Source organism: Enhydra lutris, unplaced genomic scaffold (assembly GCF_002288905.1).
Source record: "Enhydra lutris kenyoni isolate GAN:26980312 unplaced genomic scaffold, ASM228890v2 scaffoldscaffold9, whole genome shotgun sequence".
In the NCBI taxonomy this organism is placed as follows: domain Eukaryota; kingdom Metazoa; phylum Chordata; class Mammalia; order Carnivora; family Mustelidae; genus Enhydra; species Enhydra lutris.
In genome coordinates this window covers 31,726,393-31,742,950 of record NW_019154093.1, presented here as the reverse complement: position 1 = coordinate 31,742,950, position 16,558 = coordinate 31,726,393, and the positions used below count along the sequence as shown (strand labels likewise).

At 49.9% G+C, this 16,558-nt stretch overlaps 1 protein-coding gene across 1 annotated transcript; it reads right to left on the bottom strand.

Annotated features, from left to right (window-relative positions):
• Window positions 1-2,540: 2,540 nt before the first annotated feature.
• On the bottom strand, window positions 2,541-3,986 carry LOC111142810 (forkhead box D3). The gene has a single exon (XM_022496128.1). The coding sequence runs from the start codon at window positions 3,984-3,986 to the stop codon at window positions 2,541-2,543; it is 1,446 nt and encodes a 481-aa protein (XP_022351836.1).
• Window positions 3,987-16,558: the final 12,572 nt, after the last annotated feature.

Here is a 16,558-nt window from a genome sequence, read left to right as displayed (position 1 = left end):
GCAGCTTCTTGAGGCTAAAAGTGAATTCAAGAAGCCCTGCCTTTCCCTTTTCCCGGGGTGTCAGCTAAAATTAGAAATAACCTCTATGTGTTTGCACAAATCATGTACCATTTGCTGTTTGTGTAAAAACCGATTAGCCAGACACAACTGTGAAACAACTTGTTACTTTTATAGCTGCAACACACAAACAAATTTAGATCCGTTTAGTTTTCCTTGTAAAAGGAGATTAGAAGGGACTCGCCCAGAGACTGTGTGGTCCATAATCTCTTCTCCGTGAAGGTTACTGTTGCGCCTCTCCGCAGAGGTTGATTATCAGGTTCCTGTTTATCAAGTTAAACTATCTCACCCCCGGCAGCTTGTTTTATTTTAGGACCCTGATCCAGGAGTAATGTTTACTCAGGACACAATAATGTTTACTGTTTACCAGGAAAACAGATTCGGTATTTTCGAGGACGTGGCTTTCAAAGCGACTCCCGAGCCCATGCCGACAGCAAAGGAATAAAGCTCGGATCCGAAGCCGGATGGCATCTCCACGACCAAGAGCCGAGGTGGACGCCACCGACAGGGACTGGCCGTGTTTTGCAAGCAGGACGCGCATAGGGCCGAGCTGGCAGCATTGCTACCGGTTCCGGTATAAAAAAGCGATTTCGCATAAGTAATTGTAACAGCTAAATTAATTACAAAATAATTAGAATTGATGCCGTTTGAGCATATGTTGGTGGTGAATGGGAAACGGCCTTCCGCGTCTAGACGTTTTATTTCTACCTTAATACTTTAAAGGTTGCAACAGCTGAAATGCACATTAAAAATAATCTACGGGGACATCTCCCCATTCCTGCCCTATGATCTCTCATTTCCCACTAATCTAGACTGTGGTTTGCTTTTTAAAGATTTGAAAAGAGGGGAATAAAGGTAAAGGGGAGGGGTGATGTGCACCTGTTTTTAAAAGGGTGTTAAGGTTCCTATTCCTTGGCCTTCCAAAACACTGTGGTTTGAGGAGAGAGGAGGCATTGGTAGGAATCCTTCAGGAATCAAAATTATGTTGTGGATTTATTATTGCCAAAAGAAAAGAAATATCTTACTTGAAAAAATTCTGAAAGAATAAGAATTATGTGTTATTGATCAGATTAATACAGATAATACATTTTCACTGCAAAAATAAAACTGCCATAACATACATTTAAAAATTAACTGTGTTTATTTACCATTTCCACTTAAGGAATGAAAAGAAATAATTTAAAAAATGTAAGATTTAAGTGCTAAAATGGAGGATGTTTGTAATTTACATTCTTTTGAAAGGATAATTGAAATGACCACGATCTCTCATTATGGAAGACAAAAGTCTGGTATTTAAAAAAAAATATTAAAAGATTGTGTGGTTGTTGGGGCACCTGGGTGGCTCAGTGGGTTAAGCCGCTGCCTTCGGCTCAGGTCATGATCTCAGGGTCCTGGGATCGAGCCCCGCATCAGGCTATCTGCTCAGCAGGGAGCCTGCTTCCTCCTCTCTCTCTGCCTGCCTCTCTGCCTGCTTGTGATCTCTCTCTGTCGAATAAATAAATAAAATCTTTAAAAAAAAAATCAAATCAAAAAAAAGATTGTGTGGTTGTTTAGACTTAAGTTGTTTTTTTTTTAAATGGAAGCTTATTTTATCTATAGAAATATCTGGTCAGACTTAATGGATTGGTATGAATGAGATCATCACCCACATCCCAATTTTGTGTGAAAACTAAAAGAAAAATATTAATACGATTTAAATTAGGCATATTCTTTCCTTTCTTCAATTAAATTTTTCTTACATTGCAATCATGCATAGCTAAGTTTAAAAGGGTCATTATTTGAAACTCCTTGAATTTCTGGTAAAGATAAAATACAAATACAATTTTAAAATATTGTCGTTTACCTCAGACATCTAAATAAAACACTAGGGTGAACATTTTAAAAATTTATTTACAAAGTTGTGTACAACACGATGGAATAACATTTAGAATACCATATATATTCATTCATATATAAACAGACTTCTATAATAGAATGACACTTTTCGCCTTTTGAAAATTTTTATATTTAAAATCTCCCAATGTCTCTATACATTTTTTTCTCACATAAAACTGCGGAGAGTGAACCTTCAAAAAAAATGAAAGTTCAGAGCTCTAAATCTACTGAATTTGTTTTTTCTTAAAAAAATAAGAACCCCAAAAGGAAAGTCAATAATTTTTATACAAATATGTACAAAGATTTCCCTCCCATCCCTACGGTACTGAGAGCAGGAGCCGTCGGGGTACATTTTTGGAAAATTCGGTTTTCGGTTTTACCTGTACCGCAAGCTATTCCCGGCGGGCGTGCGGTGAGAGTTTGCTCCGCCAGCCTAGGTGTGCGCGAGGGGGTGGAGGCCGCCGAAGGTCGGTGTTGAGGGGTCGGGGGGGAGGAAATGGTGGAGAAGCAGAGTCCGGGATTGGGCAGGGGGGCCGGGCCCGGGGCGGGGCGCGCAAACTAGAAGTGCAGCCGCCACCCGGCCCTCGGTCCCGGCCACCGGCGCGTCCCTATTGAGCGGGCCACTTTGCTTGCGCTGCAGCGGCGGCAGCAGCGGCGGCGGAGGCTGCGGGCTGCAGGAACTGTCCAGAGAGCGGCACGCTCAGGATGGGCGCGATGGTGGCCGTCGTCCGGCTCAGCGACAGCGGCTGATGCGTGGCCATGAGCGCCGCGGACTGCACGGTGCCCGGCGGCCGTAGAAAGGACTGCGCAGCGCTGCCGCCCCCACCGCCCCCGGTGCCCCCAGTTACCCCCGCGCCCCCAGCGCCCGCTGCCGAGCCCCCGGGCGCCGCGGGGCCCCCGCCGATGATGTTTTCGATGCTGAACGACGGCCGCGCGCTCGGCTCGGACTTGATCAGCGACGCCGTGGTGCCCGCAGCGCCCGCCGTGCCCGCGGCGGCCGCGGCGGCGCCCAGGCTGTTGAGCTGCAGCTGCAGGCCCGGGCCGAGCTGTGAGCCGAAGGCGGCCGCTTTGCGGCCCAGCTCGCCCGAGGGCAGCAGCGGCACCGCGGGCGGCAACACGGGTGCCACCGGCGGCAACGCATAGGGGTACTGGAGCGCCGCCGCCGCCGCCGCGGCGGCCGCGGCAGCCGGGTGAGAGTAGGCGCCCGCCGCGGCCGCGGGGTGCAGGCCGTAGGGGCGGCCATAGGGCCCCGCGGCGCCTGCCGCCGCCGCTAGGCTGTAAGCGCCGAAGCTCTGCATCATGAGCGCCGTCTGCTCACGCAGGTGCTCCTGCTGGTGGCGCTTGAAGCGTTTCCGGCGCCGCAGGAAGCTGCCGTTGTCGAACATGTCCTCGGACTGCGGGTCCAGGGTCCAGTAGTTGCCCTTGCCTGGGTTGCCCGGCTCGCGGGGAATCTTGACGAAGCAGTCGTTGAGCGAGAGGTTGTGGCGGATACTGTTCTGCCAGGCGGGGAACTTCTCCCGGTAGTAGGGAAAGCGGTTGCTAATGAACTCGCAGATGCCGCTCAGGGTCAGCTTCTTCTGCGGACTCTGCAGGATAGCCATAGTGATGAGCGCGATGTACGAGTAGGGAGGCTTCACCAGACTGTTCTTGGGCTTACTGGGGGCCAGGCCTCCCGTTGCACCGCTGCCGGAGCCCGGCCCGCCGCCGCTCCCGCCGCCCTCCTCGCCGCCAACGCCGCCCTTGCAGCCGTCAGGTTCGGAAGCGCCCGCCTCGCCCCCCGGCCCAGCCCCGGCTCCAGCTGCCTCTTTGGGCAATGCCAGAGGCTGTTGGTGCGGCGGCTGAGGCTGCCCATGGTGGGGTGCCGCGGGCGTCACCTCGTCCGCCTCGTCCAGGCGCAGCTCCGGCGGCCCCACGGGGCTCTCGCAGCCCGCGTCGCTGTCCTTCTCCTCCAGCCCGTCGTCGCCCTCGCCCACCACATCGATGTCCACGTCCTCGGCCGTCAGCACCGTCTGGCCGGACATGTCGCTGGCGCTGCCGCCGCCGGAGAGGGTCATCCCTCCTCGGGGTTGGTGGCGGCGGCGGGGAAGGATCGGCGGACGATGGCAGTCGTCAGGGGCTACCGCCGAGCTCCGGGGAAGGGGGTTTGAGTGCTCCCGAAAGATGGGAGACTGGGAAAGGGGAGGGGGACGTAGATGGTTCGGGGCCCTCCCGGCTTGGCTCACACTCGGCAGCCCGGCATCGCGCGGCGCGGGCACTGCCGTCTGCCCCCCGCGGCCGCGCTCCTCAAACTCTTGCTGTCCCTGGCGCTCGGTACTAGGCGCTCGATGCCGCTCGGGGCCACGGCGGCTTCTCCACGCCGCGCCCCCTCACTTCGGCCGCGTTCCTCGGCCTCTGGCCCGGGCGTGGAGAGCAAGAGCTGTGCAGACGGGCGCGGGACGCCGGGCGCCGAGCAGCTCCGGAGGGCGCAGGAAGGGGCAACGGGGGGAGGGGGGGTGTCAGGGACGCCAGGCCCCCGTAGTCGAAAGTCCCGTTTTAAGGACTGGCCTGATAGATTACTTTCTACTTAAAGATCCAGCGGGAGGCGGGGCCACGTGACCGCGCGTGACGTCAGGGCAGCCGCGGAGCCGGCCAAACTCAAGTTGGTTCTGGGAATTGTCAACAAAGGGACGAGGGACGCGCCACTCAGCGCCGTACGGTGCGCCAGCATCCCGCGGGCTCCGAGGGCGTCCTGGCCCGCCCCGGGACCCCAGTCTAGGCTGGAACCCCGCGCGGGGTCGAGGGAGCCTCTGGGTGTGAGTGCTGGAGGGTGGGTGTGAGCGAGTGAGGGCGTGGGCCTGGGAGCGTCCTCGGGACCCGGCAGTTCTCGCTGCTCTGCCCTCCCTGCTCCCTCTCCCTTCCCCCTTCTCCCTTTTGCCAACACTCCTTAGGCTGGGACTGGGCAACGTAGAACGAGATTCCCATCCCCCCCGCCCTTTTTTAAAGAAAAACTTAGTAGTCTCTGTTCAGTTTTTTTGGATTTGATTCTTTTTAGCTCTTGGGTAAGGGCTGCGTACCCGGCTCCGTTTTGCTAATTAGACTTCAAACCCCCTCCTGCCTCACTGCTCACTAGGCGGAGACACCTACTGAGGGGACAAGTATCCTTTCCCCCCAAAGCCAAACCACCCGACCTGCCTTTGCTTTCCCCGCTCGATGTGGGCGTGTTATATATATATTGCACCCTTCCCCCGCACCCCGCGCGGCCACAACAGCATCAGCTGGGGTTCCCGAAGGTCAGAAAATAGTTATTGATTAATCTATTAGAATAGTTGCCGAGAGAAGTAAAAACGACGTAAAATAACAATGAACCTATAAATAAAGAAGCTGTAACTAGCTGCTGGGAGTTGTTAAACGACTTAACATGTGAAAAAGTCGGAAATGAGGCGCTGGGGAAGGAGCCGGGACTCAGCGGCCTGGGTAAGTCGAGTGGAGCCGAGTGGAGGCTTCCGGGCGTCTATGTTAGACGCTGCTCTCGGGCTGGAACGGCAGAATGACGCCGGGAGCTCGGATGTGACTTCCTGGGCCGTGGGGCCCAGCCTCTTGGGAGCGAGGGGAGGCCTCGGGTCTGCGGGAGGGCTAGGCTCTCAGTTGCTGCTAACTAACGTGGATTCTCTCCTCTTAAGGCTTAGGTAAATCCTCCAAGATTTAACTTCCACGCAAACCAGTAGCAGAGCGGGTGGAGGAGGCGAGGATGCGGCTAGTACACACCGAGTTTCCTTGGCGAGGAAAACCATTGGTGGTAGGAAAGGCTGTGGGGATTTAACTGGAATTGGGGGTGGGGGGTTGCAAACCGACAACGGGTGCGTGGCATTACCCGTGCGCTCGGGCCTCGCACCTCGGAACAGTGCTCCTGACTGGGTGAGTCTGCGATGGGCCACCTCTCTTAAGTTTTAGGCCGCCTGAAAGCTAGCTGCAAGCGCCTGCCGTGTGTGGCCGGGCTCCTTGAACCCAAGCCCTGCCTGTCCGGCTGAGTCCTGGGAGGAGAAGGCTGAGAGGTGAGAGAGGAAATAGTTGGTGAGATATTTACAGAAGGCTCGAGGAATCCGATTTAATTCTTGGTGGACAGTGGTGCTTCTGATTCCCTCAGTCTGTGTCTCTCACCTACGATTCCCCCAATCCTTGGCCTAGGGGAAAAAAAAAAAATCCGTAAACTTACTTCATTATAGGCAGTGAGACACACAGATTGACTTTAATCTCCATTAGATAATATTCTGGATATAATACTAGTCCATTGGATCTCCGTTTCGCAGAAAGTTCTGGTTTGTGCCGAGGATGGGGGGGGCGGTGGCAGTTACTCCATCCTGAGACAACAGCGAAACTCCACAAAGTTTTTTTTTTGTATCAAAACCATTCCCCGTTGTACCGACCCTGAAATGCATCTCTGAGTTGATTTCCGCAGCTGCACCTTTTTGTGGCCCCGCAGGTCCGAACCGTTTGCAATGCCATCTAGACGGCCCTCGGACGCGAGCAGCGCGAGCTGGCAGCCCACCACTGCACCCGGCTGCAGAGGTCGAGGCTGCAACTCTCCGAGCAACCCAACAATTACAAAAGGAAGGTCGGAAGGACAAAAAAAGAACCCGAAATTTAAAATTCAGAAATTACTTTTGAGCAGTTTCTCTGGTCCAGCTGCAGTGAGAGGCGCGGGCCGCGAGCCCTATCGCAGCCCAAGAGGCTGGACCCGCGTGGCCGCGTGCCGTGTATGTGTGTGTGCGTGCGTGTGTGTGCGCACGTGTGCGTGCGCGGGAGTGTAGCGGCTTCGGGGGCTGCCCTCAGTAGTCCTCTGAAAGTAGCCTCCAAATGAGCCTAATTTCGATTCTGCTGCCCTCCGGAGCTGGGTCTGAGGACTCCCTCGGTGCTGCCGGTCGCTGCCTCGCTCTCCCTCGGCCGAGACCTGGCCTGGTCCGTCCATTCCCCGGTGTCTCATTGGAACCTCCCTGGGGGAAGGGGTGAGGGATGAACAACTCCCAGCCGCCAGTTCCATTTGTTGCGCTTTTTTCATTCGACACAATAAAAGTCAAATTAATTGATTCATACCATTAATTACGGCGCGTAGCGTGAAAAGCAACGCTTCCCCTCGGTTAGAGATCTATTGTGCTAATCTCTTGTTCAATCAGTGTTACCATCTGATGCCGGGTCTGGCCCTTACAGAAACTTTTCGACTCGATTAGCTCAATGATGAGACGTTGCAGGACCTACTGGCTGCGGCCGCGACGTCCATCGCCCGCACCGGCCCAACCGCTTAATATCGATTTCCAGCGGAGGCAGCGGATTTTCCCGCGATCACTCTCGACTGGGAAACCAGCCACCATTCTCCCCCTTCCGGGCGGACAGTACCACCAGCGCAACCTCCCGGGGCCGGAAGGAGGCAAAGCGGCAGCCCAGGTGGGAGGCCGGAAGGTTCCCGCAGTTCCCGCTGCAGGACGCCGCCCGGGCGGAAGGGCCAGAGCCCATACCGGTGCAGAGACCTGCCCTACGCTGACTAGATTTGGGGCTAAGTAAATCCTGTTTGCCGCGTAATTGCAGTTTGCTGCTAAGAGCCCACAAATCGTCAGATACTCCCAAACTTCAGGACAGAGCGAGACTGAAGAAGCGACACAGCTAAGAAAGAGACATTAGTGAGGGGAAGAAAAATGTGATAGAGGGAATGGAAATATTGGGGGGAGGGAGAAATGTGGATAAATATATTCTGGGTTGCAGAGGGTTACTGGGGGAGATGGAAAGAAGGAGGAGTACACACACAAAATTATATGAGTGAGAGTAACTACTTGGGTCACAAAAAGCAAACTTCACTGGAGGGATTTAAAGAAGATGGCACCCAGCTGTCTCACTCATTCAAAGGTTTGAAACGCTTCAGCCAAAGGAGAAGGGAATAAGCATCCCTCTCTTTCTCCTGGGGCCCGCAGAGTCTATGGTACCCAGGTGGGGCAGCCACCCGAACGGGAGCTGTCGAGGGCGGTTGGTGGTGGTGGTGGTGGTGGTGGAAGCGAACGAGTTTCCAACAAGAAGAAACAAGAAAAGTGGAGTCCGGATCGATAAAATGGAAACTGAGACGTCTTGGGGGAGGGGCGATTTAGTGTGTTCTGGGGGGGGTGAGATGGTGGGGGGAAGTTGAATGGAACAATTTATGGCGGAGAAGAGGAAGTTAATTACAATTCAATTTGGGTTTTTAAGTGGTCAACACGGGAGGAGGGGCACAGTCAGAGTGTGTGGGAGGCAGGAATGGCCCACCTACCCCTCGCCAGGTCCAAGCGAACCCAAGTGCCTTCTTCCTACTCCTTTAAGTCAGAGTATATGCCAATGGCTTGGATAAATCGTTGGCCCGAAGTGAGACAGAATCTTCATGCCCGTGTGCGGGTGCACTTTTCTTATAATCCGGGGAGATGGGACCAGGTTCTGCGCAGTGAGGGGAGCATCCCCCACCAAGAGCAGCCTCCGTCTCTCTACTGCAGAGGGAACGAAACGTAGGTAGAGCTCATTTGGAAAATACCCCTCCTCTCCCCGCCCCCCAAGGACCAAAGTCGGTTTCTTCTCGACAATCTTCATAGATTTATTAAACTATTACCAGCCTATACCTGGATGGCCACCACCGAGGAAGGCGGGATGGGCCGAGATGATACCCAGGTCCCCAACCCATCCAGATTATTTCTATTTCCAAGTGGGTGGGATTTTAAACGCACTTCCCACCAATCTTGTGTCTTCAGATCTCTTCGGGGTGAAAAAAAAAAGGGGCCAATTTAACGTTCTGTTTGGATTTTCATCTTAAAACTTCATTTACTTTCAAGGTGTCCGCCACTCAGGGCCCATGCCAAGGAGTGCCTATAAATGGCGAAAAATCAAAGGGAAAGGAAGAGAAGGAGAGAGAGGGAAAGAGGGAGAGAGAGGGGATGGTTTCGAATTTATTTATATTGGAAATGTATAAACATCCATTCTGTAAAAGGCAACACGTTTAATTAACGATGAGGGAGCAGTTAGGGGCAGAAAGCTAGTAAAATTGTGTGATAAATTTATGGCATTGTTAGCGTGCTTTTAATTATGGCTATTATGTTAATTATTTCACATTAGCATGGAGTTATCAGCAGCATGTCAGATTTAATCAAAACGAGCCTTTCTCTCGAAAATTGTTCTTTTCATCCACGAGGAGAAAGGTCCTGGGCAGGATCGGGGCTTAAAAATGACTTGGCATTGAAAGCTCGAGTCTTTCCGACACGGTTTGGAAGGATGCGGCGGGGCCCGGCTGACGGCTGGGTCCCTCCAGGCTACCGGCAGCTTGCGGAGGAGCCGAGGGCTGGGTTTTTAGGAATTCACCATTTTCACCCCCTTCGGAGCCGATACTTCATCATATGGGATCATTCTGTCAAACAATATGATGCTGCTCATTTTTATCTGTCCCACTTTACAAAACCCCCATTCAGCCCGCGGAGGAGCAACAAAAGCCTCGGAGCGGCGCTGCGGCCGCTGGCGGCCACTGCCCGCCCGGCACGCCAGACTGAAAGGCAACAGGGGCCGAGGAAAGCAGGCGGCGGGCGCGCGCGCCCCTCGCCGCCCGAGGGAACGCGGCCTGCCGCTGCCCGCGCGCCCAGGTGACTAGCCCTCGGGTGTGGTCCGGGAGGGACACGCCTCTCCCAGGCCCGCGCCCGCCCGCGGCCTTCCCGCGGGCGCAGGGCGATAGCACCTTTCTCTCCCCGCTAGCGACTCGCCCACCCATGCCACATCGATTTCTTAATCACTGCCGATCGATTTATTGGGAGCAAATAAATAGCCCGTTTTGGAAATGTTTCATTTGTTGCCTTGATGGTTGGGGCGCTACCGCGCGAAGGCGCGCAGGGCCGAGGGGCGCGCGCCGGAAGGGGCTTGTGGGAAAGTGCGAAGCGCAAAGGCCGAGCGCGGCTCGCCGTGGGAGCGCTGTGTATGCGCGCGCGGGGCTGCCCACCACAGGTGCCCCTGCGCTTCCATCTCTGGCGACGCCTCGCCCTCCTCAAGGGTCCGGCTTCCTCCTCTCGCACTCAGCTCCCTCTGGCGGCGGGGCGGGCAAGAGCTCCGCGCTAGCCTTTCCAGCTTGTCACGTCCAGGCAAGTTCGCCGGGGTTCTGATTCCTTAGTAAAGTTTTTCTTCAGGCCACCGAGCGGCCCTGAGTCCAGTGCCTGGGACGCTCGCAGGTGGAGGCGTGCGGGCCCGGAGCAGCTCGCGCCCACGTCGCTGGCCCTCCGGCCCAGGCCTGCGGACGCTGCCTCCCGTCCCTAGTTCGGGAGCGGCCTTCAGGCGCAGGACCACTCCGGCCCCCGCCCTTCCCGGCACAGGGCTGTGGACGCGCCAGCTGTTGCCTTATTTTTAGCGCCATTCCATTCGCGCGGTTATATTTAACTCGATCCACTCCTCCGAGGAGGTCGCTCGGACATCGAATTCTCTACATCGCAGCCTGGGCCCGCCCGCCTTGCCTCAGGGGCAAATTGGAAAACCCCTGCTTAAGAATCTTTGACATCTCTGGAGTTTGGCTAGAAGAGGAGAGGCTGAGAGGGCTGGTTCTGGGAGCAGTCGCTACCGCGCCAGCATGCACAGCAGTAGGGGTGCAGTCGTGTGGGGGAGGGGGGTATGGCGAATTTGCCTGTCCCTAGGGAAGGATTCTCTGCGGGGAGTATCGGGTCCACTTCCTTCTTATGCATGGCCCAGAGTATCCAGGAAACCTGGAAGACCTCTTACAACTCTATCCTTCAGAAAGTTTATGGGTTTTTTGTTTTTGTTTTTGTTTTAATTCATGCAGAGATCCTCTCTTCTCCCTACTCCCAAACACACACACTCAACAGGATACTTAAATTTGAGTAGTATGTTGGCTCAGTGGCCCTGTTTTTTCCTTGACAAAGTCTCAGGAACACCATGCCATTGATTCAGTTACTTCCTGGGGAAAGGACCCACTTAGATAACATATAGGAGCACCATTCTAATACATACTTTACTCACTCAGGTCCAGCTGAATTTACAAACAATGCAAAAGCCACATGTTTAAAGATACACATTCATCTGGGATAGGAAACACACTGTTAAAATTTAAATTCTCCTAACACTTTTAAAGAAAGAACTTTCTTAACCTTTGGCCCAAAGTTGGCATTTTTGGTACGCTCTTTTTGTAGATCTCCCTACAATGTGTAGGAGAAGGATGGAAGTCACACAGCTGAACTCGGGGAGAAAATACACAGTTGACCCTTGAACAACGCGGTTTGAATTGCACAGGTTCACTAGTAGGCAGGGTTTTTTCCCATAGATTACAGTACTGTAAGTGTATTTTCCTTATGATTTTCTATTTTATTTATTTATTTGTTGAGAGAGGGACAGCAAGAAAGAGCATGAGTAGGGCAGGTGGGGCAGAGGGAGTGGGAGAAGCAAACTCACCGCTGAGCAGAGGACAAGGGGCTCCATCCCAGGATCCTGGGATCACTACTGAAGCTTGCGCTGAAGATAGACGTTTAACTGACTGAGCCACGCAGGTACCACCCCTTCCCTATGATTTTCTTAATAACATTTTCTTTTTTCTAGCTTACTTTATTGTAAGACTACAGTATGTAATACATATACAATATATGTGTTAATTGGCTGTTTATGTTATTGGTAAGGCATGTCAGAAGTTATACCCAAATTTTCAACTGCTTAGAGGTGGGTGCTCCTAATCCCAGCGTTGTTCAAGTGTTAACTGTATAAATAAATATAATATATTCATTTACTCATTTGTTGATGCTATATTGAACAGTTCTAGACTCTGAGAAATATAGGGAAGAAAAGAATTAAATTCAATGTTCCAGGGTGATAAGGACTATGATAGAGGTAGGCAGAGTACTTAAGAGGCTCAGTGGGTGGGAAATGAGAAAATGTGACGCTTTCCAAGACAGATGATATTACTGACCAGCTACCTCTAATGTCAGGGGCATTGGGAACAATTAGAGAGGAGTAATTAGAACCTGGGACACTTTGGGAAAACAAACTAAGTTGCTTAACTGTACTTCTAGATCGTGAGTACTTGATACTGTTCTTGGACAAAAGGTACTTAGTCTCAAGGGAAAGGGGGACTACAGTGTGACAGGGAAACAGGAAGAAGGAAGAAGGTATAGAGTTAAAATAGAACTTTGCTTAGAAATTTGGTCTATGGGACGCCTGGGTGGCTCACTCGGTTAACTGTCTGGCTTTGGCTCAGGTTATGATCCCAGGGTCCTAAGATTGAGTCCTGCTTTGGGCTCATTGCTCAGTGGGGAGCCTGCTTCTCCCTCTGCCTGCTGCTCCCCCTGCTTGTGTTTTCTCTTTCTCTGAGAAATAAATAAATAAAATCTGAAAGAAAGAAAGAAAGAAAAAGAAAGAAAGAAAGAAAGAAAGAAAGAAAGAAAGAAAGAAAGAAAGAAAGAAAAAGAAAGAAAGAAAGAAAGAAATTTGGTCTAGGTCCAGTATAGGTCCCATTTTAGATTACATGGACATGCTTTGACTAACACATAGGAGAAATTTATAAGGAAACATAGATAAAAGGAAAAGATTCAATGGGAGTGCCTGACAGGGAGAGACTATCGAAAAGACTGGCTGATAGGCCCATCTACTACTTTTCTAACCTTATCATATTAGCTCATCAAGGGCTAGACACTGGAACTACAGGGGTAAATGGGTAGGCTCCACTTTTCCAATGTTAACTCCACAAGTTCAGGAATTTTCATCTGTTCTTTTCACTGTTGTACCCCTGGCCTCCAGATGAACATTCCTTGGGTGGGGAGTGTGGTGAAGGTTGGGGGGTGGTGGTGAAGATGGGGAGGGGGGAATCATGCTCAATATATATTGGCTAAATGAAGGAATCAGTAAGGCACAGCCCTACTCTGATGGGTGACTTATTCAAGAAAATCCATATATAGTGTGATGAATTATACATACTTATAGAATGTTACAGGAGTGCAGAGTAGACATACCTAACTCTGCCTGGAAAAGACAAGGGTGTGTAGGAAGGTTTCCCAAAGGAAATAATGCTTGAGCTCTCTTGAATAATGGTAACTGCTGTTAGGTGGATAAAAAGAGGAAGAGTTCTAGATAGATAACGCAGTATGAACAAAGATACAGAGAAGACATAAGGAGAAGCGTATAGTTCAATATGACTGAAAAAAGAGGTGGGGGAGTGGCCGGAGTTGATACTAGAGAGCTAGAGAAGGATGAAATCATGAAGATTCCTGAATATTGTGCGAAAGAGCCTGAAGGTGATAAGGAGTCACTGATGGGTTTCAACTTTATGGTTGGCATGATCAGATTAAAATCCTGGAACAATCTCTCAGGATATACTAGATGAAGTAAGACTGGAGGTAGTAAACAGGCTATTTTAGTTATCTCAAAAGTGAAAATGTGGCTCAAATAATTGGCAGTTGGGACTGGAGAGGGGGGATGAATTGGAGACGGATTTAGGAGCTAAAATTGGTAGGACTAAGTGTCTGATTAATAAAGGAGAGGGAATTCATGGAAACTTCTAAATATGAAATTTGGGTATCTAGAGGAAATGTTGGAAGAATACACATGGAGGAGCATTAGCTAGTCTCTTGCTCCTCAGTCATCCACATGACTACCTGATATCTCCTTAAATACCAGTTAGGACATGACGGTGACTTTCCGAACAAAAGCCTCATTGTTTGTTTTGTTTTGGTCTTCATTTTTCTTTTTTTATTTGAGATAGAGAGAGAGAGAGAAAGAGAGAGAGAACATGAGAGGGGAGAGGTCAGAAGGAGAAGCAGATTCCCCGCTGTGCAGGGAACCTGATGCGGGACTCAATCCCGGGACTCCAGGATCATGACCTAAGCTGAAGGCAGTGGCCCAACCAACTTAGCCACTCAGGCACCCCAAAAACCTCATTGTTTATAGAAGAAAACCCAACTCTTTTTTTTTTTTAAGATTTTATTTATTTATTTGACAGACAGAGATTACAAGTAGGCAGAGAGGCAGGCAGAGATAGAGGGGGAAGCAGGCTCCCTGTTGAGCAGAGAGCCCAATGCGGGGCTCAATCCCAGGACCCTGAGATCATGACCTGAGCTGAAGGCAGAGGCTTTACCCACTGAGCCACCAAGACGCCCCCAAAATCCAACTCTTTAGGGAAGTATTTTACACATTCCATGATCTGTTTCCACCTTACCTTCTAGTTTCATTTGTACTCCATGCTCCAGTTCCATGAGATTGTATACTATTCTCAGAACACACCATGAACTCCATTATATACCAGTCGTGTGACTTTGAGCAAATTCCTTAGACTTTTGTACCTTATTTCCTCATCTGTAAAATGAGGATAATAATACCTTCCTTATGTGGTTGTTGTAAGGATTAAGTATACCCAAAACACTTAGAACGGCTTTCATAAATACTTAAATTTTCTTTCTCTTTCTTTCTTTCTTTCTAAGTTGTGTCTTTGTCTTTTCCTGTTTTCTATTTGAAAGGCATAGTCCCAGCCTTCTAGGAATTTTCAGTTTCGTTGTAAGAGTAAGAGAGGCAGTCATTGTAAGCCCTTGAAGGTAGAGATTGAGAAGCTTAGATTATTATTAACTTTATCCTAAAAGTGACTACTGTAGAATTTTGAGCAGGGAAGTGATATGACTGGATATGTGTTTTAGCAATATCACTCTGTCACCAGTGTGGAAAATGAATGACAGGAGAAGATGAGTTTAGTTTTCTACATACTGAGTTGGAGGTGCTGGTGGAATTTCTGAGTAGAGATAATTAGTAGGAGATAAGAGTTTAGAGCGGTGCTATCTAATGAGTATATAGTGTGAGCTATAAATGTGAGCCATGCATGTACTTTTAAATGTTTAAGAACTACATTTAAAAAAGTAAATAGGGGGCACCTGGTGGCTCAGTGGGTTGAGCCTCTGCCTTCGGCTCGGGTCATGATCTCAGGGTCCTGGGATTGAGCTCCGCATCGGGCTCTCTGCTCGGCGGTGAGCCTGCTTCCCCCTCTCTCTCTGCCTGCCTCTCTGTCTACTTGTGATTTCTCTCTCTGTCAAATAAATAAATAAAATCTTTAAAAAAAAAAAGTAAATAGGGGGTGCCTGGGTGGCTCAGTGGGTTGAGCCTCTGCCTTTGGCTCAGGTCATGATCCCAGGGTCCTGGGATCAAGCCCCGCATCGGGCTCTCTGCTCAGCAGGAAGCCTGCTTCTCTCTCTTTCTCTCTGCCTGCCTCTCTGCCTACTTGTGATCTCTGTCTGTCAAATAAATAAATAAAAATCTTAAAAAAAAGTAAATAGAAACAGATAAATTGTTTTATTTATTTATTTGCCAAATAAATAAATATTTATTTATTTTTAAATAAAGGGAGAGAGACAACACAAGCAGGGGGAGTGGGAGAGGGAGAAGCAAGCTTCCCACTGAGCAGAGAGCCCAACATGGGGCTCAATCCCAGAACCCTGGGATCAGATCCCTTCACCTGAGCCAAAGGCAGATGCTTAGCAACTGAACCACCAGGGGCCCCTGATTTTAATGATACATTTTATTTAGTCTAATATTCCTTAAAAATGTTGTCATTTCAACATGTAATGTAATGAATATTTTGAGATATTTTCCATTCATTTTCTTCGAAGTCTTTGAAATATGGTGTGTATTTTATCTTTACAGACATCTAAGTTTCAGCTAGCCACATTTCAAGTGCTCCATAGCCACATGTGGCTAATGTTTATGGTATTGTACAGCTCAGGTCTAGAGCCTAAAAGAGAAGTCAAGACTAAAAATAAAGATTTGGGAGTCATCAGCATTCAAGTGTGATAGTTTAAGCAATAAGAGTGTGTCAGCACAGCAAAGCAAATGGGAATGTGTGGGATGAGAAAAAGGCCAAGGGAATATCAGAGATGGGAGAAGGAAGAAAAGCCCATAAATGAAAAGTGAAAAAATAGAGCATAAATTAGGAGGAAGTACTATCATGGAAAGCAAGCAAGAGGGGCTTTTGAGAAGATAAGTATAGTCAACAAGGCCAAGTGTTTCTGAGATGTATTTTTTATTTATTTATTTATTTGACAGAGACACAGTGAGAGAGGGAACACAAGCAGAGGGAGTGGGAGAGGGAGAAGCAGGCTTCCTGCCAAGCAAGGAGCCTGACATGGGGCTTGATCCCAGGACCCTGGGATCATGACCTGAGCTGAAGGCAGCTGCTTAACAACCGACACCAAGGGGCCCCGAGATGTATTTTTATTATGGGTAATTTTTAAAAAAGATTTTATTTATTTGTTTGAGAGAGAGAGAGAGAGAAAGAGCACGAGCAGGAGGGGCAGAGGGAGAGGAAGAGAGAATCTCAGATTCCACGCTGTGCACAGGCCTGATGTGGGGCTTAATCTTAAGACCCTGAGACCATGGCCTGAGCTGAAATCAAGAGCCAGACGCTCAACCAACTGAACCACCCAGGCACCCTTATTGGTAATTGTAATATAGATCTTATTATAAGGGTTTGGCCATCTCTGATAGGAATTATTTCAATATAAGTAGATTAGTTTTTCAAATTCTGGCAAGACAGTTTATCAAGAGTAGATGCCATTTCTTCCTTTTTGTGCATAGTAGCAAAATATTATTTGCTTTCATTAAAGCATGCATATTGCCTCTTTCTATGAACTTG

Coding starts and splice junctions, on each gene's coding strand:
- LOC111142810 (XM_022496128.1), bottom strand. CDS start 3,986: ATGACCCTCTCCGGCGGCGGCAGCGCCAGCGACATGTCCGGCCAGACG.